Below are 20419 nucleotides of genomic sequence, written 5' to 3'. Positions count from 1 at the left end.
TCCGTTTCCTTCGTCGACTCTGCCATGATTCACGTCTGAAATGCGTGCTAGTGTCTTCTATAGAGGCTGCTTCATATGTAGTTGATGTTTTGCATTCCCACCCCACCCCCGCCCCGCTTTGCTATCGGGATGATACGCCGTACTACGAGTTCGTTTACCATCGAAATGATTTCGAAGCTGTTATGTTAAGGTACAAATATTGCATAGTGTGCCTTTAAGTTATGAAAACGTTATTTCTGATTGCTCTCTGAATATTTAAAGGAGAACTCAGTAATTCTAGCGAACTCTAGTCACTTCTTCGCTGATTTTCCCTTTTGTTGTCGCATGTTTTCCCCACGAGGGGGGGCGTATATTTCACAACACAGTCGTAAAAAACTCATTTGCGGCGGCCTCCTCCCCCTCTCTACCGCTGCTCATGTGCGTTTGTTTTGATTGGAGCAAGCCAACTGTATCGCGTGGAGCTATGTCTACCGAGGTGGGTAATCTGGTAATACATCATACATGCGTGTGTGTTTATGTCGAATTGCCGTAAAGCAATTTGTGTTTCGCGCTCGTTCTCGTTCTAGTTCTCGCTTCTCACGAGACTTCCAATTTCTAACTTGCCAGGACGGTAGTGTTGCAAGTTGCAAGGTTGGTTTTCCGCCTGGGAACGCTGGGGGGAGCGGGGAAAGTCACCAATATCACCATAACAGGTTGTTTAACCATCCAAATGATTTCTAGACAGTTTTATGAAGTTAAAGAAGTTACCAAGTTCTCCTTTAAAACTTCAAAAAACCCAAACATTTTTAACAACTTTTTTTTGTTGGTTATTTTATCATTTTTCAAGCATTATGGGAACATTCCTTTTTGAATATTCTCTATACATTCTGAAGCTAACATAAAAAAAAAAAAATGTTAGACAAATGTCCAACTAAAACATTTCAGAAAAAAAAGAAGAAGAAAAACGCTCCATGAACGATGTATACGATTTTTTTTCTGTGTGTGCTAACATTTTGATTAGACATTATTAAAGACCAGATAACTTAGAACAAACGTTCTATTAACATTACTGGAAGAAAATTTGTTCTTAACTTTAAGAGAATCTTGCCACATTATGAGAATGTTCCCTGCTGGGTAATTGGTTGTATAATAAATATATATTATATTTTGACATAATACGATGGTAGATATTTTAAAAATAAGTAAGGCATGCATGTTCATGTTCATGTTTATCTGACTCTTAAGTGAACCCTCTAGGTTTACAGGTCAGACCAGATCGACCGGTCCGGACTAAAAGGTTAACAAAAGCTAACAGTCAGGATGAAAGGACAAAAGTAAAGTCAACACTCCTATAGTATAAGCTGACACAGAAGTGGACCTGACAGGTTATGCCTGTTTGAGTATGGATTTGCTCAGATAGTTATCAAAAATTGTTAATGCAAATATCCAAAGCTGAGCAGTGGACTCTCTCAGTAATCAGTGTAATATATGCATATCATTATTTTAAAGGCAATTCTAAGTGTGAGGAGTGTGTGAGTAAGATAGATTTATAGTTAAGTGTTTTACCATTTAACCATTTTTTTTATTCATTTTTTATTTTTTTGGTTTTCAAGGACTACAATCAGAGATCTCACTTATCAAAACAATATATTTATTATCTTTCAAATTCTAAAAAAAAGGTAAACAGATAAATAAAAATATACTCATAAAACAAAATGGTAGGCTACAAATTGAGTTCAGCACATGGAAAATATGCAATGACTGTGGCAACTTTAAGGATACTATCCTTCCAAAAGATATCGCTTTCATTATTCAAACTGATTTTCCCCCCCAGTGAATATATGGACCTGAAGAATGAAAGCTGTATCATATACTTGGATATTTATATGAGCAATATCATTTTCATTGTCATGCGAAATGTCTTTATTTCTATACAAGACAGGCTGCATCATTAATTTTGCATGAAAACATTGTTTCATCGAAAAAATTTAACTCTACTTTCATATAAATTGTCTTTCAATAAGTCAAGCACTTTTCAAGTACCTCCATAAATATTGCTGTTTTCAGGGGTTTTCCAGGACTTAAATTTCAAAAAGTAAAATTCAAGTACTTCAAGCACTTTAACCTTGTACGAACTGTTGTTCTTTTAGCACTGCTGTTATCTGTGTAAATTAAGTTAAAATACCACAATGTTATACACGGCACTGCTTTCTTTTGATGGATCAGCAGGATCTGTTTTATGTAAATTACATTTACAAATTAGCTTTAGAGAGCAGCCTACACAATTAATTCACTTACCTGTTCAACAAAAAAGAAGAAACTTGGGTGTCACAACGTCATCAGATCTTTCCACTTTGTAGGCTACCGATGTTTATGCTAGTTTGTACCTTTGTCTTTCTGTCTTCTGCTTCTTCGAGAGGTGATTCTCCCATTGCCTCAGCTAGTAGGGGAGAGCGGGGTAAGTTGTCACACGGGTAAGTTGTCACACTGTTCATAACTCCAACACTAGAGGCTCTATCTCAAAAATCAAATAGCCACTTTATGTGACTTATTCTTCTATAGTCAACTTCCTGTTCACATGTGGTCAAGATCACTGTTATCTGAGGTTAGCACAATTTTCTTATTTTTCTGCTTAAAAAGTAAAAAAATTGCACTTTACATTTTATGCAATACAACTTTGTTAGGTATGAATTTTTAAAATGATTATTTTGCACAAAATAGAGGAGACAGTAACGTGTCTTTTGATACTTTAGCTAAAGTGATATGTTGAGCTAAACTTGAGATTTAGCCAACATTAGCACACATGTCAGTATGGGGCAAGTTGTCTCATTGACTTTGGGGCAAGTCGTCACATGTGACAACTTGCCCCTGTACAAATAAACACATAGAACATGCTCAAAAAACATGATAAATTGTGATATTGTAATTTATTTCTAATTGCAATAAGGTGTTTGAAGGAAGGAAAGTCAGGAATTAAGGAAGGAAAGAAAGGAAGGAAGGAAGATGGTTCGAAATTACATTCCTGGGATTGTGGCAATTGCCTATCCTCTGGCTGCAACCCCCTTAAACATTCAGACTGGCTTTAGGGTGGCTGGGGTTCAACCTAACAACAGAGATGTATTTATGGAAACCGAGTTTGCACCATCCTATGTCACAGATCGCCCCATTCAGAACCCTGCGCTGCCAGGCTCCAGCACCAACTCTGATTTGCCAGGTCCCAGCCCCAACCCTGCCCTGCCAGGCCCCAGTCCCAAGCCCCAACCCCCAACCCTGCCCTGCCAGGCCCCAGCCCCAACCCTGCCCTGCCAGAATTGTGACTCTGGAGATGAGTCCGATTAGTCAGATACAGGGCATCTGTTTTGTTCAGAGGTTAAACATGTTAAGTTAAGCAAGTGATCTGCAGCATTCCATTCAGTTATCAGGATCTATGTGCAAGCCATAGAACGTTTGAGTTTAAAGTTCAAAGTAAAGTGGTCTTGCCACTTAATTGAAATGTGCATTATTTGGATAGAATCTTGGTTTTTCCAGATTCTTCAGGCACGGATGTTTATATTTCCAGTTCTGGTTTGAGTTAAAAAATTTAAATCAATATTCACAATTAAGTAGTTGTGTTCTTATTTTTAGATAATCTAGTGTGACAACTTACCCACCCTAGTGTGACAACTTACCCACCGATGGGGCAAATTGTCACAAGTGCACACTCGCTATTCAACAGTCTACAACTCCCTAATGAGATAAGATATGAAGATGTTATGAATACAAAATAAGTGCCCAAGACTTCCTTCTTTCATTTGGTATGAGATTTATACCATTTTGATGTATAGTGCTCAGTAAATGTTAGACAGTGTGAAAAGTGTGACAACATACCCCGCTCTCCCCTAAAGCACGAAAATAAGTCTCATTGTCTAAATTTTGCTTATGCACCATAAAACGGCACAGCACCTAAAACACCAACTACTAGCGTATCCACAGAGATGGCAGCCAATGAGCATCAGGATTCTCTATGACTTTAAGTGAAACTGTCAACATGGCAAAATATCTTGAGGGGGCGACCCATTATATTTAAAACACTTTTTTTATAGAAAACTTTTATAAGTACTTCATCTCACATGTACACCACTCAGATGACTCTTCTGAAAAACACTATTTATTTCTGAATGCGTACTTTTTAAAATAACTTCTTTTTTTTTTTATATAGCCTACTTCTAATACATGGATTGACAACAATCTCATTACTAAAGCTTCAGGTGATGTAGGGTTTAAACTAAACTCTGCAGGAGCTTGCCATTAATAGAACGTTTTGTTACGAGTTATCTGGTCTTCAGTAAATTTCTTTAGCACAAAACCGCTATTTATATGATGTTCATGCAACATTTCTTTTTCTCCCTGAAACGTTTTAGTTGGCCAACAAATTTATAATGTCTTTTTATGAGTTATCTGGGCTGCGTCTGAAAACTTAGGCAGCTGACTTATGGCTTCGCTGCCCTATCAGGCAATGACTTTTTAGGCAGCGTTTGCACATGAAGGTACCTCACAAAACTGATGTCGGACAGACTTCTGACTGAGGCAGCGTAACAGTTTAATGATCTACAGCCAAATAGAGCAAGCTTTGGTGAAAACTGAGTGAAACTGAATGACTACAATAGTAATTTATCGCTAGAAATGACATCATAAGTGGAAAACTTTGATCAAAAATGTACATTTACACACACTGACGTACAGCCACAACTTTCAGATGCCATCTTTATTTTTCTAGCTCAACTGTCACAGATTTGAAAGCACAGGATTGTGGGATCAAAGGCAGCGAAGGATACTTATATGCTGTCTTCAAAAATCAATCAGATGAAGGTATCTCAGGAGACAGGAAGTGAAACTGGTATTTATACAACGTTCATACAACGTTTTTTTTTTTTTTTTTTTTTTTACATTTTAGTTGGCCAACATATTTCTAATGTATTTTTTTGTATTACTTGTTTCAGAACGTTCCGAGAACATTCACAATTAACATCATATATTTACAAAATGATACAGTTGAATTCAAACTTTCAGAGAACATTAATAAATATTTATTTTTTATAACTAAATGGTCACGTTAGCAAATCGTACTTGTTGCCCAGCACATATCTAATATCACCATGCATTTTTTTTTTTTATATAGCTGTTTAATAGCTAACGGTTTATCAGTTTATCAAGTAAACACAAAAACCCTACTAACACAGAGACAAACGTACTAACACAGACAAAAAGTCAGACTCAGCTATGTAGCCTTTTATTTCATAAATATCACTTTAGGGCATTAGTTATCACATGTGTTTTAAATGTATAAATGTATACAATTTAATACTTGTAAATTTTACTGGGTGCATAGGCCTATTAATTCATGAATATTAGCACTGGTAGTAGGCTATCCGTTGGCCGCCAGCAGACGGTTCCGCTGTTTCCTCCCGGAACTTCCTAAAGCGACACCAGTGTACAGTCAGCAGCAGTCCGGCTAGATTTGTTGCTAGCCACAGTTGATCAGCTGTTATTTCACGGGATGTTCGTGTAGATGACCGTTTCTCCTGCTCGTAAGCTCAGCTGAAGATGTGCCGCTGAAGAATGCGATAGATGTGAGTAGTTTTGTATCAGACTGGCAGCAGATGTGTGTTAGATATGGCTAGCAGCTGTATTAGCTGTGCAGCACATGAAGTCCAGAGGGAAAAGCTGCTGTCAACATCAATTTGTCATCGGCGTGTTTATGATTCCTGTCATCTAGGTTTGGACTTCAGGGTGTTTCTCTCTTACGATGTCAACAGCTGGCTGAAAAGCAAAGTGCGGATATGCTGACAGTGTTTTACTGTATGGTTTGATATTGGGGTCAGGTCGTGGAGCAGCTGCTTTTATATTGAATTGCATTGCGAAAGTAATGTTGATTTTGGAAAAACAGCTCTAAAAATGTTTCTGATATGTTCAGTATATAGATGAATAAGTACTGATCCTCATCTGCATTCCTGTGTGATTGGATTGGTCAAGACTGGACTTGGTCCCTAAACAACCCTGAGGGCTGAGGTTGTGTCATCAGAAAACCCCTTATAGTTTTTATAACTTACAATGTGTATTTGCTCTAGTTTTCTGCTTCTGCAAAAAATTACTGTGGTACTACTACCATGGTACAAGCAAGGATTATATCAGAGGGTAATACCATAGTACGTCAGTATCATTGTAGGGCAGGAAGGTGTAACCAAAATCTTATATCACAGTCAGTAGCCTAAGTCATTTTATATCCTGGCAACTGCGTATATCACAATAGAGTTATGCATTTATTGACAATATCATTAGTTACTGGAGTCTTAACAGAAATGGCTTATATATTACTTAACCATGTTAATGCCTGTTTTTGGATAATCCGGTGAATTAGGTACTTTACAGATGAAAAGCACTTTGTCTGAAAAAAAAAAAAAAAAGAAATATTAGAGATATTAATATTTTAATACACATAGTTCCAGCTTTTTCTGATTGGATGAGCCACATACAAGGTTGTTGTAAAACAGTCCAATTTTAAGTATACAAAGTTAAAATATATATTCAAGAGATTGTACACCAACAAATTCTGTCATCATTTATTCTCATTTGTCATTCCAAATCTGGATGACTTTCTTTATTCTCCGGAACACAAAAGAAGATATTCTGAATAAGTTTGATATAATTTTTGGTCACCATTGACAGAAAATTAATTTCTCAAAATATAATTTTTTCCACAGAAGAAAGTAAGTCGTACATGACAGTATACATGACAGTATAAATATCCTTAATATCCTTACGTGGCAACCACCAGAGTTGCGAAGAGTCTGAAGTAAGTCTGAAGTAATGAAAAGGGCATGTATAAACAAATTTGTTTTAATTTTGCATTGAGAATATAGGTGAATTAGATTTGTATTATTTTATTATTTATTATAGTTGAATTTATTGCAAAATTTACTACAATCAAGTTTGATTTTTGGGTTACTCTAGAGCTGCATGAATAATTGTTAAAAGATTGTGGTTATAGTAAATATGTGAGATTATAGTTTCGATAAAAACACTGTCTACTGTAGCGATCAAAGTGGAGCAAATCACCATTTGAAGTGACTTGGCACTTCAAATAATTGTATCGATTACATTTTATGTCACCAGGCGACAAGTGACTGTTAAAATGTATTTGTCATTGAATCATTGGTTCAAGAAATTTGTTCGGCAAAAATGCTGATTCATCCAGTAATGAAACAAGTGAAGTATTTATGAGTCATTGAATCATTCATTCAAGCCCAGTTTTTTAAACAATCCAGATTAAAACATTTTTAAAAAGACTGCAGCAATTAACATTTTGTTAGAACTTTTAGTAAATTACATGTTATTTTGTTTGGTTGTTTGGTCAGAATCGTGGGAGAATCCTGTTTGAAACAAAAAAAATCTTGATTCTCAATTTATCCAGAATTATGCAGCTCTTGGTAACACTAAGGTAACATTGTTCGGTTGTATAAAGCGCTCTATAAATAAAGGTGACTTAACTTGACAGTGTAATTAGTTACAGTACTGAGGAAAATTAACTACATGTACTGTACTTACGGGTTAAGGTTTGGGTTATATGCTTGTAAATATACACATTTTACTGTTATTACTATAGTAAGTACATGGAGCATGTGTAACTAAAGTTGAAATAAAATATAATTTTTTGTCCTTTCTTGGAAAAAAATTTAGGCACCACCTACGTTATAATAAAATCTCTGACCTTACAAACCAACCTTCTATGTTTCTCCAGAATACGCCTGCAGTGAGTTTCGGAGACTCTCTTGTCATCAAGGTTGCCGCCATGGAGAAGCCATGGAGGTTATGGGCGGCACTTGAGGCGTGTTTGCTGACCGTGTGCGCGTGGTCATGGGGAATCTGCCGCGTCTCCCTTCTAGCCCTCATTCTGACCTTCCACCTGTACGGAGGCTTCATTCTGCTGGGACTCATCCTGGTCTCTGTGGCCGCCATCCTGTACAAGTTCCAGGACGTCCTGCTCTACTTCCCCGACCAGCCCTCGTCCTCGCGTCTTTATGTTCCCATGCCGACGGGAATCCCACACGAGAACGTGTTCGTCCGCACCAAAGATGGCGTCCGGCTCAATCTCATCCTGCTCCGTTACACGGGCGAAAACCCTGCCACCGCTCCCACCATTTTATATTTCCACGGCAATGCGGGGAACATCGGCCATCGTGTGCCGAACGCACTGCTCATGCTGGTGAACCTGAAGGCCAACGTGGTTCTGTTGGACTACAGAGGCTACGGAAAGAGCGAAGGAGAACCTTGCGAAGAGGGACTGTACCAGGACGCAGAGGCTACCTTGGATTACATCATGACCCGGCCGGACATCGACAAGACCAAGGTGGTGCTGTTCGGCCGATCGTTGGGGGGTGCGGTGGCCATCCGCCTGGCGTCGGGAAACCCGCATCGAGTGGCCGCCATCATGGTGGAGAACACTTTCCTGAGCATCCCGCACATGGCGGCCACGCTGTTCTCTTTCTTCCCCATGCGTTACTTGCCGCTTTGGTGCTACAAGAACAAGTTTCTGTCCTATAGACACGTGGCTCTCTGCCGTATGCCATCTCTCTTTATCTCTGGCTTATCAGACCAACTCATCCCCCCGGTGATGATGAAACAGCTGTACGAGCTGTCCCCGTCTCGGACTAAACGCCTCGGCATCTTTCCCGAGGGTACGCACAATGACACCTGGCAGTGCCAGGGTTATTTTGCCGCCCTTGAGCAGTTTATGAAAGAGCTACTTAAAAGCCATGCAAGTGAAGAGACGGCCCAGGGGACGTCCAACGTCACCATAATCTAGAACAGTCACTACTGGTGACTGCTCTATAAATCTGGACCTGCTCAAAAAGAATGTAATTTTTTGAATTATTTCTCTTCTCCCCAACTTCCTAAGCTCTTTCTTTCCATTGATCACACACCAAGAATTCATTAATTATTTACAATATCATTTATTCAATAGTGAAGGCTGCATTTTTTTAAAGCCTTTAAAATATATTTTGTCAGTTTTTATATCAAGTTTAAATGCATCTGCCTCAATAATTTAATGCCCTCTTAGTCTTTTTTTCTTTTTCATTTGATTACTCACACTCATGCCGTTCCAAACCCGTAAGACATTCTTTCATCTTCGGAACTCGAATGAAGATCTTTTTAATGAAATCTGAGAGCTTTCGGTCCCTCCATTGACAGGTTACGCAACTACCAGTCTACCAGTAGTAATCCATGTGACTCCAGAGGTTTAACCTCAATTTGACGAATTGACGTGAGTGCCTTGGTTACGAATTTCTTTTTATTATTATAATTTTTTTTTTAACCATTTAAATATTAATCTCCGGCACAGAATATTAAACTTGCGTGAACAAAGCACTTGCGTCGCTTCATAAAATTGAGGTTAAACCACTGGAGTCACATGGATTACTTTAATGATGTCTTTACTACCTTTCTACGGCTTAAAAATGTTGTTGCATAGGCTGTGATTCGTGAGACAGAAAGCACTCAGATTTCATTAAAAAGATCTTCATTTGTGTTCTAAAGATTAACGAAAGTCTTGCAGGTTTGGAACGAAATGAGGGTGAGTAATTCATGACAGAATTTACATTTTTGGGTGAACTAACCCTTAAAAATTATACTAAAAGCCCAGCCACCTGCACATGCAATTTGAAAATAGTTATGTCTAAATCAAGGATAGCGGTTTTAAATTCACGAGTAAAATAATGTCTGTGGTCAACATTGCTTGAGGAAATGATCACTTTTGTTCTACCACTTAAAATATACATGTAAAAAACATAAGTTGGCTACAAATTGTAAAAAAAGCAAACACTTTTTTTATATATTTTTATTTTATTTACAAAGCTTCAAAATCATGTTTTAGGTATGACTGTATGTAATTTATTTTAACCAGTGACCTTATTTTACTCATGAATGACAAACTGCTATCCCATAATGTCCTAGATTTTAGGATTACTAAACTGAATAACCCTAACAAATTACTGAGAAGCTCTCTTTATTTATTTTGTTTATATGTAATATATGCACACTTTTTTTTGGAACAAAACAGAGTGCTCATTGTAATAATTTTTTTTGCATTTTTTTTTCTTACAATTCCAGTGAATACAGTTAAATGGACCAGGGGCAACTGATCCTAGTTTACTCAACTTTGTCTATGGCATTTCATGCATTCAGTCTTCTGTGCCGGCCGTGATGTGTTGAAGCTTTATTATATCACACTGCCTTCGTTTTTTACGGGAGGTTTAAAATCCACTCAGGAAATCGGCTCATTGTGGTTTAATCCCATGTTTTGGATTTGCATATGGAGCTGTGTGTGAGAAGTAAAGATTTCGATACTGATTTTCATGTGGGCTGCAGTACACTGTGAGCACTGTATGAAAATACCAACACAACAAGCCTAAAGTATGTTTACTCTGTCTCAGGCTTATAGTGATCTTCTGGAAGTAAGAGTGAAATCGCACATAACAGCTGCTTGACAGAGTTCCAAGCACAGTCCATTTGCACAACTTGTAAATAAGACGTTTCCCTTTTTTTAAATCAGGTCAAGTGCTTAGCATCATTTATCTGCCCATGACCTGCTTTGTTTGGATCACGTTGAAAAACCTGTCCATTAGTGACTGTTGCGCTGTAGTCACACATCCATTTCCTATAACTCTTTGCAGTTCCCTTAAAAATCTGAAACATTCACACAAAAAAAGAGAAAATTGTCATCATTTACATCATTCCATACCTGTATGACTTTTTTTCTGAAGAGTTCATGAGTTGCTCTTTTCAATGCAGTTACAGGTAGAAGCCTAAAGCTTCAAAAGGACTCAATAAAAGTGAGGCATCCTGAAAGTAGTCCATGTGACTTCTAACTGAATTGTTTAGAATTGTGACTAAAACTCAGACTGGTTTTGCGACACAGATTCTCTCATGAACTTTCATAAGCTACATCTGATGATTCAGCGAAGAACAAAATTCAGGCTTCAGACGACTTGGAATACAAGTCATCTTGAAAGCTTTGGATCTCATCTTTTGTTATTGCATGGACTAGAGCGACCATCACATTCTTCGAAATGTCTCCTTTCATGTTCCACAGAAGAAAGTCCAATGGGTTTTGGTAGAGTAAATGATGGCAATTTTTCAATTAACTATTTAGCGTATTGAATCGGGGGTAAAGACATTGAGGTTTGTCCTTTCTGTAGGCTCACGTTGGTGGTTGACTGTCGAGCGCCCAATAAAAGGTGGACTTTGCAAACTTAGCCCGTTATGTAGTGTTGGATCTGTGCACATCCAAGTCTGTTATTATTGCATGCTTTAGTCAGCGCATTTGCTGATGCACTTTACGCTCACATCTGTTGTAATGCGTGAAAACTGCCTGTGAATGTTAGGATTACAGATTTCAAGGCAGAGTGATCCTATGTCAGTTTGCATGCAAATATTGATATCTTCAAACCAAGAGGGTATGTCAGGCTTCCAAAGTCCACCTTTTGGGATTCGGCAGATTCTTTTCGAGGTGGGTGTTTTAAGAGATTGTATAGTAGCACAGTTCAGCTCTAGATGTCTTCAGTTATGTCTAGTGTTATTTATGGTTATTAGTTATGTAGAAATGGGACGGTTGTAAGAGTAAGCAGTGGAACCAGCCAATGCGAGAGAAAAAGTTCCCAAGACACCGGGATTTTGGTGGTTTCAATACATAAGATACTTTTGTATATCAGTTTATTGACCTTTGATTTTAAAATAAATATTTGCAATGGTCATTATTGATCGTATAGGCCTAATTCATAAGAACTGCCTCTAAACCTTATGAGGAAATATTTTCAAATTCATGTATCATTTGCAATGTGTCATTTAGTTGAACTCACAGTGATGTGCCATGATACCTTATTGAATGTCTGTGTGGTTGAGTGTAAACCTTGGAACAAAGATGCTGACATATGATAAAATAATGAAAATACTACTTTAGAGTTTACTAGATTTGACTAATAATCCATTGGCATGTTCTGGCCATTCTTTTGGGCTAGTTTGTGTGTTGAAATCTCATTTCATCTTGTTCATAAACTGAATATATGAAATAATATAAAGCGCTGCTCATGTTTTGTATTTGCTTTTTACAGTAAATAGCAGAGTGGAAAGATTCAGTTCTGAATGTGCAAGGAGGGTTTTCTTATTCTTTCAACATTTGTGTTTTGAGCTATGGATTTTCTATTCGAATCATGTGTTCATGTACATACAATTGAATCACACTTTCTATTTTCTGTCTGGTGACATGCAATAAAGAAATCAAAACCCTTCTGATAACTTGGCTGCAAAAGTCTGTTTGTACTTTAATAGCCGCTGGTTCCTGTTTCTGGTTTTCACTTTAAAAGAACAAAACTGTGTTTTTTTTTTTTTGTCTATACCAAGAATAACTTCCATTATGCTTTGTCACTGTCATATATGTACTTTCTTATGTGCTATTAATTTATTGTTAGCAAAAGTAAGCCTGACATTTTCATTTATCGGTTATTTATCTTCACACTCTTGACGCAGTTTGTCGGAACTAAGTAAGTGATGACAAAGCAACTTTCGGGTTGCAGTGCAGTGTTAAATACAGTGGGTGTGGACATCTTGGCAGGAAAGGGATACAAAAACCAGACTGTTAGCCGGGTATTTGTTGCAGACGGGAATTTTTTGGGGGCGAGTACAGTTACTTTTATACTAAGTTGGACTTCAACTGTAGATCTCTTCCATATAAACAAACATCAGCTTGAAGAGGAAGGGTAGTTATGTATAAAAGGTCTGATCCGGCACTGTTCTGAAAGAAACGTGTGCTAAGAGCTTCAGAGGAATATGAAGATGATTGGTTCATGCCATATGAAGGTGAATTTGATTCAGCAAGCATAACCAAGACCTCCAGACGACCTTTCCAAGTACAAACCTCTCACTGTGAGGATCCTTATTGATTGTAGTCATGTTTTAAGGTGAGTTGAGATCTTTTAAGAAATAAAGCTTATTCAGAATCCGTTTATATGCCATTCAGGCAACATTTAGTCACTAATATCCCATTTATCTGAAAGTTAGTTTCCACCATGCCTGCTGCTGAGGATGTTAGTCCAGGTCGGGGTGAAAGGAGAAGGCTGTCCTGGCTGTTCCTGGTGCTGGTTGTTGCTGCCATCACCACCTCCTCCCTGTCTGTGATCTCCTTGTACCATGTGCTGGCCTTGCAGGCCGAGGTGGAGGGTTTGAGGGCCGAGGTGTTCCGCAAGAAACAAGCGGAGAAACAAACCCATCAGCAGGAACAAGAAGACGTCAAAGGCAGAATTGAGGTTTGGACCACAATGCATTTCCATTAAATGTCCTTCTACTCAAGAGTTGTATCTAAGTAACTATAAGGTTTGGAGTTAAGAGTCTATTGGTTGTTTTCTCTAACCATGTTTTGAATGTTTGTTTAAAACTCCTAATTCAAAACCGTCAAAATTAGATTGTTTTTGGAGACCAAATGTGACCCTGGACCACAAAACCAGTCACATGGGTAAATGTGTTAATAAATTTAATAAATAAATACATTTCTGAAATATATATATATATATAGAGAGAGAGAGAGAGAGAGACCAAATGTGACCCTGGACCACAAAACCAGTCACATGGGTAAATGTGTTAATAAATTTAATAAATAAATACATTTCTGAAATATATATATATATAGAGAGAGAGAGAGAGAGAGAGATTGATAAATAAAGCTTTCCATTGATGTATGGTTTGTTATGATAGGACAATATTTGACCGAGATACAACTATTTGAAAATCTGGAATCTGAGGGTGTAAAAAAATCGAAACATTGAAAATCGCCTTTAATGTTGTCCGTTTATGTTTGTGATTGTGCTGCATTCACTCACAGAAATAAATGTTTTATATATTTACGGTAGGAAATTTACAAAATATCTTAATGGAATATCGATAATTTTGACCCAAACAATGTATTGTTGGCTATTGCCACATATAACGGTGTGACTTGTGACTGGTTTTGTGGTCCAGGGTCACAAAATGTCCTCTAAACTCCAATCCAATGTCAACACATCTTTGTAAATGGCTTTTGTGTAAGCAAGTAAAACAATAAAACCTTATTTGGTTACACTTTATTTTAAGGCGTCTTTGTTACAGTGTAATAATACAATTAAGTGCTGAGTAATATTAATTAACAACATTACTACTTTCTATAGGGTTTGGCTTAGTTATTTTCATGTAAGTAGGAACTATTTACTGTTATTAATAAGTACTTTGTAACATTATATGTAACATGGACACTAAAATAAATTGTTACCTCTTATTTTGACATTTGTACAGGTTAGAAATTATAATTTTTTATTTTTTTTGCTTTTTTAATGAATGATTTGATGCTGCATAACTATTTTGCTGTTTCAGTTGTGCTTAAAATTGTTCCCTTTGTGACAAATTACCCCATGTACAGTACGTAATTGTGTGTTAAATTGTTTTTTGTTTTTTTTACTGGGCAACTGGAAATTTAGTAATTTTTTGTAGTCAAGACATTATGGGATTTCCCTATATGAAACTATGAGTTTGAGACTTTTCAGAAATATTCCTGACATGAGAAATATATTTAGTTGAGTAAAAAGTGTGACTACTACCCCAAGTCCTCCCTACAAGCCTCGTCCTAATTGGGGAAAAAGCTGGTTTAACTGGTGATCAGCCTAAATGAAGATATATATATATATATATATATATATATATATATATATATATATATATATATATATATATATATATATATATATATATATATATATGAAGAGTTCAGATGCAAAAGCCTCTAAGTGCCATCTGAAATTTTCTTCTAGAATGATAATTGTTATCAAGCTTGTATATTTAAATTCAATAATTTCATTTAAATGGCAATAAAGATTACCTATTAATTGTATTAATTACTTAACTTAAATATACAAGCTTGAAAAAAATGATCATTCTATGAGAAAATTTCAGATGGCACTTAGAGGCTTTTGCATCTGAACTCTTCATATATATATATATATATATATATATATATATATATACTGGGCACTTTTATCCTTTTCAAGGTAGCCATCATCATCTACCTGACACAGTGACCATCTTTATGAGTCCTGTGCTAATAACAGACTTAAGCTTGTAAAAACTGGTTAAGCTGTTTTTGTTCAGCAGGATTTTGTGGTTGTCTGTTTACAGTACCTTCAGCAGACTGAGATGGATGATACCACAACAGACCATACAGGCATGTCAAAAAGGAGTACAGGGCATGTCTCAAACAAAGCAGGCAAGCACGCACGCACTTCTGCTTATTCTGTGATGCACTTGTCTTTTTTTTTTTTTTTTTACTGAGAATAGCTGTGGGTTGTTTGTGTTTACCGACAGGAGTGATGCAGAGCACAGATGGTGTACGATTAAAACCACTCAATGTCTATATATGTATATAAAAAAAAAAGCACATTCTGCAAAAGTGCACAATCATACATTTGCATATCCAGTTACTTTATGAGTCACTGAATGGAAAAAAATTACCGCCGTAATCATTCTCGTCTCTTACTGACAGCTACAGAAAATACTTGCAATTAAGAAATGTGTAATAAAAATACGTGTAAATTCACGGTACATGGACACAATTCATTTCAGTTTTTCTTGTGTGTTTTAAACACCTCTGCCTTTAAATCCCAAGCCTTCTTACAGATGATGGCAGACAACAAGAGGACAACCTTCCAGAAAGGTACTGAAGGAGTTAGTAAAATTGTAGTATTATAAATGTGTTTTTATTTCAGAATGACTTACCTGTATGGCTAAATTGTGTTCAAGTGATGCATTTTACCAATTTTATGCCATAAGAATTCACTGTACTATGAAAACTCACTGTAACTTTCAGAACTCAAAACTTCATTCCCAGTCCAATAAGAGCATTTGTTATAACTGACCTGCAGTGACATATTTTAAACTTCTCCAACTTTGTGGCTCCAAGGTGATACATTAATCAACACATGACGTTGAAATGAGTATTCCAAAGAGACCTGGATGGCCATTAATGTTTAGATGTTTAGACAGTTATCGAAGGATATTTAAACTTTCAAGCAGGGCCTGCCTGTGGCATAGGCGACAGACCTAGAGCGCAAAATGACAGGCCCGGTTCTACGAGGGTTGATGATGTAGTAATATCATATTGGCGAAACTGATTTGTAAAACGCTCTAGTGCGTATTTGCGCTCTGGAGAGCATCACAGGTTTCTATTTACTAGTGGTGGGGGGAAAAATCGATTCTGTTCAGTATCGCGGTATTTTGCGCGCGCAATTATACCGATACAGTAGCGCAAAGTATTGCAATATTTAATTATACAATTATCTGTTTTACTTTCGGGTTTTCTCCATTGGTTTTCTCTGAGTTTACTCTGATAATTTATATTTGCGTATTACATCCACAAGGTGGCGCTTGTTGCGGTGCTTTGTTGTCGTGCATTCAACAGCAAATTCAAATGAAAATGGCTTCACCATCACAACCGGTTGTACACGGCGCTCCGTCTTCTTTCAAATCGAAAGTGTGGGTAAATTTCGGTTTTCATCAAAAAGCGAATAGTATATTCCCAAATGAATTTTGGTTGATGACCTTGCAGCCAACAGGACTGAACTCTAGCAGTAGGCTTCACATTTTTGTTTATTTTTCTCAATTTGATTGAAGCTCTAAGTTACTCTTAGTTATATGATTATTCTCAGGTTTATGTTACTCTATTGTATTTAAATAATCTTAAGTTATGTGCTGGGAGCTCACTATTCATGTGAGAGTTATAATAATTATGTCCTGTCCTGTAATGAGGTCCTGTGTCCTGAATGTTCAAGGACAAAGTTTTTGCACTTCAGTTAATGTGTAGAAGATAATGTTCACAGAATTAAATGTGACACTTGAAGTGAGTTGAGCAGTCTTATTTTCCTCATTTTTTGTAATGCCTTTGAATAATATGGGGGACATGAATCGCAGAATCGAATCGCAATACTTGCTGTATCGCAATATGTTAAAAATCGCTATAATATTGAATCGTGGCCCAAATATCGCAATACTATCGAATCGTCACATTTTTGCCAAATCCCACCCCTACTATTTACAATGTGTTTTTGCAGTGTTGATCAATGAAGCCAATCAGACATGTTTGTTGATCTCTTGAACACAATTGGCCATTCAGAGGTGTTTGAGTTGTTTGTTCAGGTCTTGTTTTGTTCGCCGGAGTTTTGTTCAGTTCTGCATGCTCGCAAATTCTCTCATTATAACAATCTGTCACGGGTTGTGAGGTGAAAGACAAAACGCACAAAGAAGATGATGAAGGTTAAAAGCCTTTAATAATCCACAAGGGTTAATCCAATGACATTCCACACAACGTACACATAGATGAGACCCCCACAAAGATACACTAACTGAACAGAACTTAAATAGGGGAGATAATGACTCACACACCTGAACACAATGACAAAATCAAGAGAATCACTATGACGACAAAGGCGGGAATGGTGCAAAACACAGTCCTGATGGTGTGACACACATGGTGTGATGGTGTGACATAATGTGCTGTACATAAGAGATTCATTGTGCAGTGTAGACAACTTCACTGATTAACTTTGTGAGATTGCGATGAACTGAGATGAGTGACCACTTTTTAGTGATTTTAAATGTAGCTCTCTTTGCATGTTTATGCCCATTAACATCCTTTTAGTATTTTATGTTACAATATGTTTGCGATAAAGTTGACATCAACAACAAAAAAACGTAATAGTTGACAACTTTATGTGATTATAATACATCACCATTATTCATGACCGCGCAGTTATCATAGTAGCCTATTCATTTTTCCATTAGCATTCGCCACTTAAACTATGATTAGGATTTTTTTTGTTGAAATTACTCAAGTACAACTCTTCTTGGCAGACTTGGCTACTTAAAATATATTTAAGCTTCTGTAAACAAATTTAAGTTATATTGCTAGTTGCTTTTACTTGACCAAAAAAGTGCATTTTCAAAGAAATCATGAATTGCAATCATTTAAGTTTAAGCATGTCACAGGTAAGAGGCTAGTACTGTGCTTTTTTTTGTTGAATTGTATATTTTTTTTTTTTTTTATTCTAGTGTGATTAAATTTTTTCAGATTTGTTAGTTAATTATCACCATTTATTTACTTCAGATTTATGTTAATATTCATCACTATACATGTTATATTATATAGTATATTGCAGGTCATATGATATTTTTTTTTTCTACATGTTCATTTTTTATGTGTTTTTTTTGTTGTCAGAGTTTGCTTTGGAATTAAGCACAGCCATCCCATGGCACGTCGGTCTAAAGCGCGGCTCTGCTCTGGAGGAAGATCAGGACACCATTTTAGTCAAAGAGGAGGGATTCTTCTTTATCTATAGTCAGGTATATAAATTCTCAACTTATGACACATTCTTGAGCTTTTTTTTTTTTTTTTTGCCTCATAACTGAACCATGCTCAGTGTTTTCTCCTCATTATTTCAAGCTTTCCTTTTCCCAGGTCTACTATACAGACTCTACGTTCGCTATGGGCCACATTGTGATTCGTATAAAGAAAAATGTTGTAGGAGACGAGAGTCAGCACGTCGTTTTGTTCCGCTGTATTCAGAGCATGAATCGAGTCAATCACTTCAACACCTGCTACACTGGAGGTGAGTGTGGAAAGTCCTGCTACTTTATCAGTGTTACAAAGTGCAAAGTTGGGTGAATCTCACAAAAACATATCCAGGTCTTTTTTTAGTTTTTTTGTTTGGGACATTCAATTTGTTTTGCATTGTGGTGTTATTATCCTTTATCCATTATTATACAATTAAGCACATTTCGTCAAAATTACTATAATGTATCTGGACATTTTACTTCCCAGGTTTTCTAAATATATATATTTTTTTACAGTATGTATATTTGCATATATATATATATATATTTATATATAATATGTATATAAATGTGTGTGTGTGTGTGTGTATGTATATGTATGTATGTGCAAATATACATACTGTTAAAAAAAAAGTATACACATTATACATTATATACATATAAAGTATACACAGTATATGTATCTGTAATGACAAATTTATTGACAAATAAATGCTACTGTATAAATACTCTTAAATTTAAGTAATCTAAATATAGTTATTTTTTTATTATAGTCATTACAGTAATGAGAATTTGTTTGGTGTGGGTTTTTCTTTTGTGCACTACAGTAACAAGAATTTAAGAATCTTAATGGTCCAAAAATAAGCTTAACTTTCTTTATGCAAAATAAAAATGCTGTTCATTTCTTGTGGTCTTCGGTTCAAATATAGCCCAGACATGTTCTTGACAGCATTTTTGGGAATCACCCAGAAACTAGACCACATTTATTTTCAAACAGTAAGGGAGGCCAGAAATAGCCTACGGGCCTATAAATGGCTGTGATGAATATGTTCCTGTGTATGTCATATCATATTTATTTGAGAGAATTTTTTTTTTCTCCTAATTGTGTATTTTGAACATTGTGAACTACTGAGAAAAATAGTATTGGGGTGATAAAAATATCTCATAGAAATGCAATGCATATACAGATAAATATATAATGTATCTACTATTACAAATGAATGTAACTGAGCATGTAATGTACAGGTGTGGTGAAACTGGACTCTGGGGACAGACTGGAGCTTCTGATACCTCGTACCCAAGCAAATATCTCTCTGGATGGGGATTCCACCTTCTTCGGAGCAATAAAACTGGCCTGACTATGGGACAGGACTTTGGATCATACACTGAATGAGACTGGATATTATCCATTGGTGGAATTGCTATTGACATTCACTGGACTTCACGAATACAAGAGCTGCTCTATGCTGTGGAGTATTCTTGAAACTTTCTTCATTAAGCTACTTTGTATCTAGGATAACGGTTCTTTGCGCTTGTTTTTTTATGACACGCCTCACCCTCTTTATCAGACGTGCGCAAAATTGCCCAAGTTTTTTTAATGTCAAAATTCATGATTCACCAGTCTTCATAATCTTCTATGAAAATGTAATAACCTATGAAATGGCTTTTATGTTGTGTCTTCTCAACTGCCAAACCTTTTTTGTTTTCAACTACTCTCCTCCAACCACTGACTCATTCTGGTACGTAACAACCATTTTTCACAATTCAATCAGTTCCAGATGGATAAAATCAAGTCCCGCTCAGACTTTTTTACTCAGTAAATATACTATTTGACTCTACAAAGTGTTGTGAACCCCATTTCATGTAGATTTTAATGTCCTTGCGTGTCTTTGTGAATGGACACACACACACACACACACACACACACATGTCTGCTTCACTATCTTTGTGGGGACTCTCAATAGACTTAATGGTTTTTATACTGTACAAACAGTATATTCTA

General features: G+C 36.5%; 2 protein-coding genes and 2 long non-coding RNA genes across 7 annotated transcripts in view; 2 read left to right on the top strand and 2 right to left on the bottom strand.

The window, feature by feature from the left end:
• Positions 1–20419, bottom strand: part of LOC309503198 — a 419995-nt gene that overhangs the window by 251893 nt on the left and 147683 nt on the right. The gene's annotated exons all lie outside the window — the stretch shown is intronic.
• Positions 5372–12309, top strand: abhd13 (abhydrolase domain containing 13). 2 transcript variants are annotated; one of them, XR_014207517.1, is made up of 3 exons: positions 5372–5588; positions 7757–8873; positions 10126–12309. XR_014207517.1 is itself a non-coding variant. In XM_082175865.1 (2 exons), the coding sequence occupies exon 2, from the start codon at positions 7808–7810 to the stop codon at positions 8819–8821; it is 1014 nt and encodes a 337-aa protein (XP_082031991.1). In that variant the 5' UTR covers positions 5374–5588; positions 7757–7807; the 3' UTR covers positions 8822–12309. The 2 variants fall into 2 exon arrangements, 1 of the variants encoding a protein (XP_082031991.1); XM_082175865.1 differs by having other exon boundaries at positions 5374–5588; positions 7757–12309.
• tnfsf13b (TNF superfamily member 13b) overlaps positions 12658–20419 on the top strand; it is an 8469-nt gene continuing 707 nt past the window's right edge. Inside the window, exons 1-7 of one of the 3 annotated variants that reach the window (XM_082175881.1) lie at positions 12658–12971; positions 13072–13316; positions 15211–15298; positions 15698–15745; positions 18302–18426; positions 18527–18692; positions 19663–20419. The exon at positions 19663–20419 is cut by the window's right edge and continues 707 nt beyond it. In XM_082175881.1, the coding sequence (XP_082032007.1) occupies positions 13080–13316; positions 15211–15298; positions 15698–15745; positions 18302–18426; positions 18527–18692; positions 19663–19775 (777 nt within the window). In that variant the 5' untranslated portion in view covers positions 12658–12971; positions 13072–13079 and the 3' untranslated portion in view covers positions 19776–20419. Of the gene's footprint in view, positions 12972–13067; positions 13317–15210; positions 15299–15697; positions 15746–18301; positions 18427–18526; positions 18693–19662 lie in introns of all 3 variants that reach the window. The other 2 variants (XM_082175880.1, XM_082175882.1) reach the window with 2 other exon arrangements.
• LOC309503201 lies at positions 16398–18294 on the bottom strand. The gene is made up of 2 exons (XR_014207563.1): positions 17470–18294; positions 16398–17429 (listed from the first exon to the last, which is right to left on the bottom strand). It is a non-coding gene; the product is annotated as an uncharacterized lncRNA (long non-coding RNA).

The sequence above is a fragment of the Leuciscus leuciscus genome, assembly GCF_965113295.1.
Source record: "Leuciscus leuciscus genome assembly, chromosome: 7".
Taxonomy (NCBI): Eukaryota; Metazoa; Chordata; class Actinopteri; order Cypriniformes; family Leuciscidae; genus Leuciscus; species Leuciscus leuciscus.
The sequence above is the reverse complement of the archived record's forward strand: the minus strand, read 5'-3'. Positions and strand labels throughout refer to the sequence as shown.

What these genes read in the sequence shown, in the direction of transcription:
- abhd13 (XM_082175865.1), top strand. Translation starts at nt 7,808, where the DNA reads ATGGAGAAGCCATGGAGGTTATGGGCGGCACTTGAGGCGTGTTTGCTG.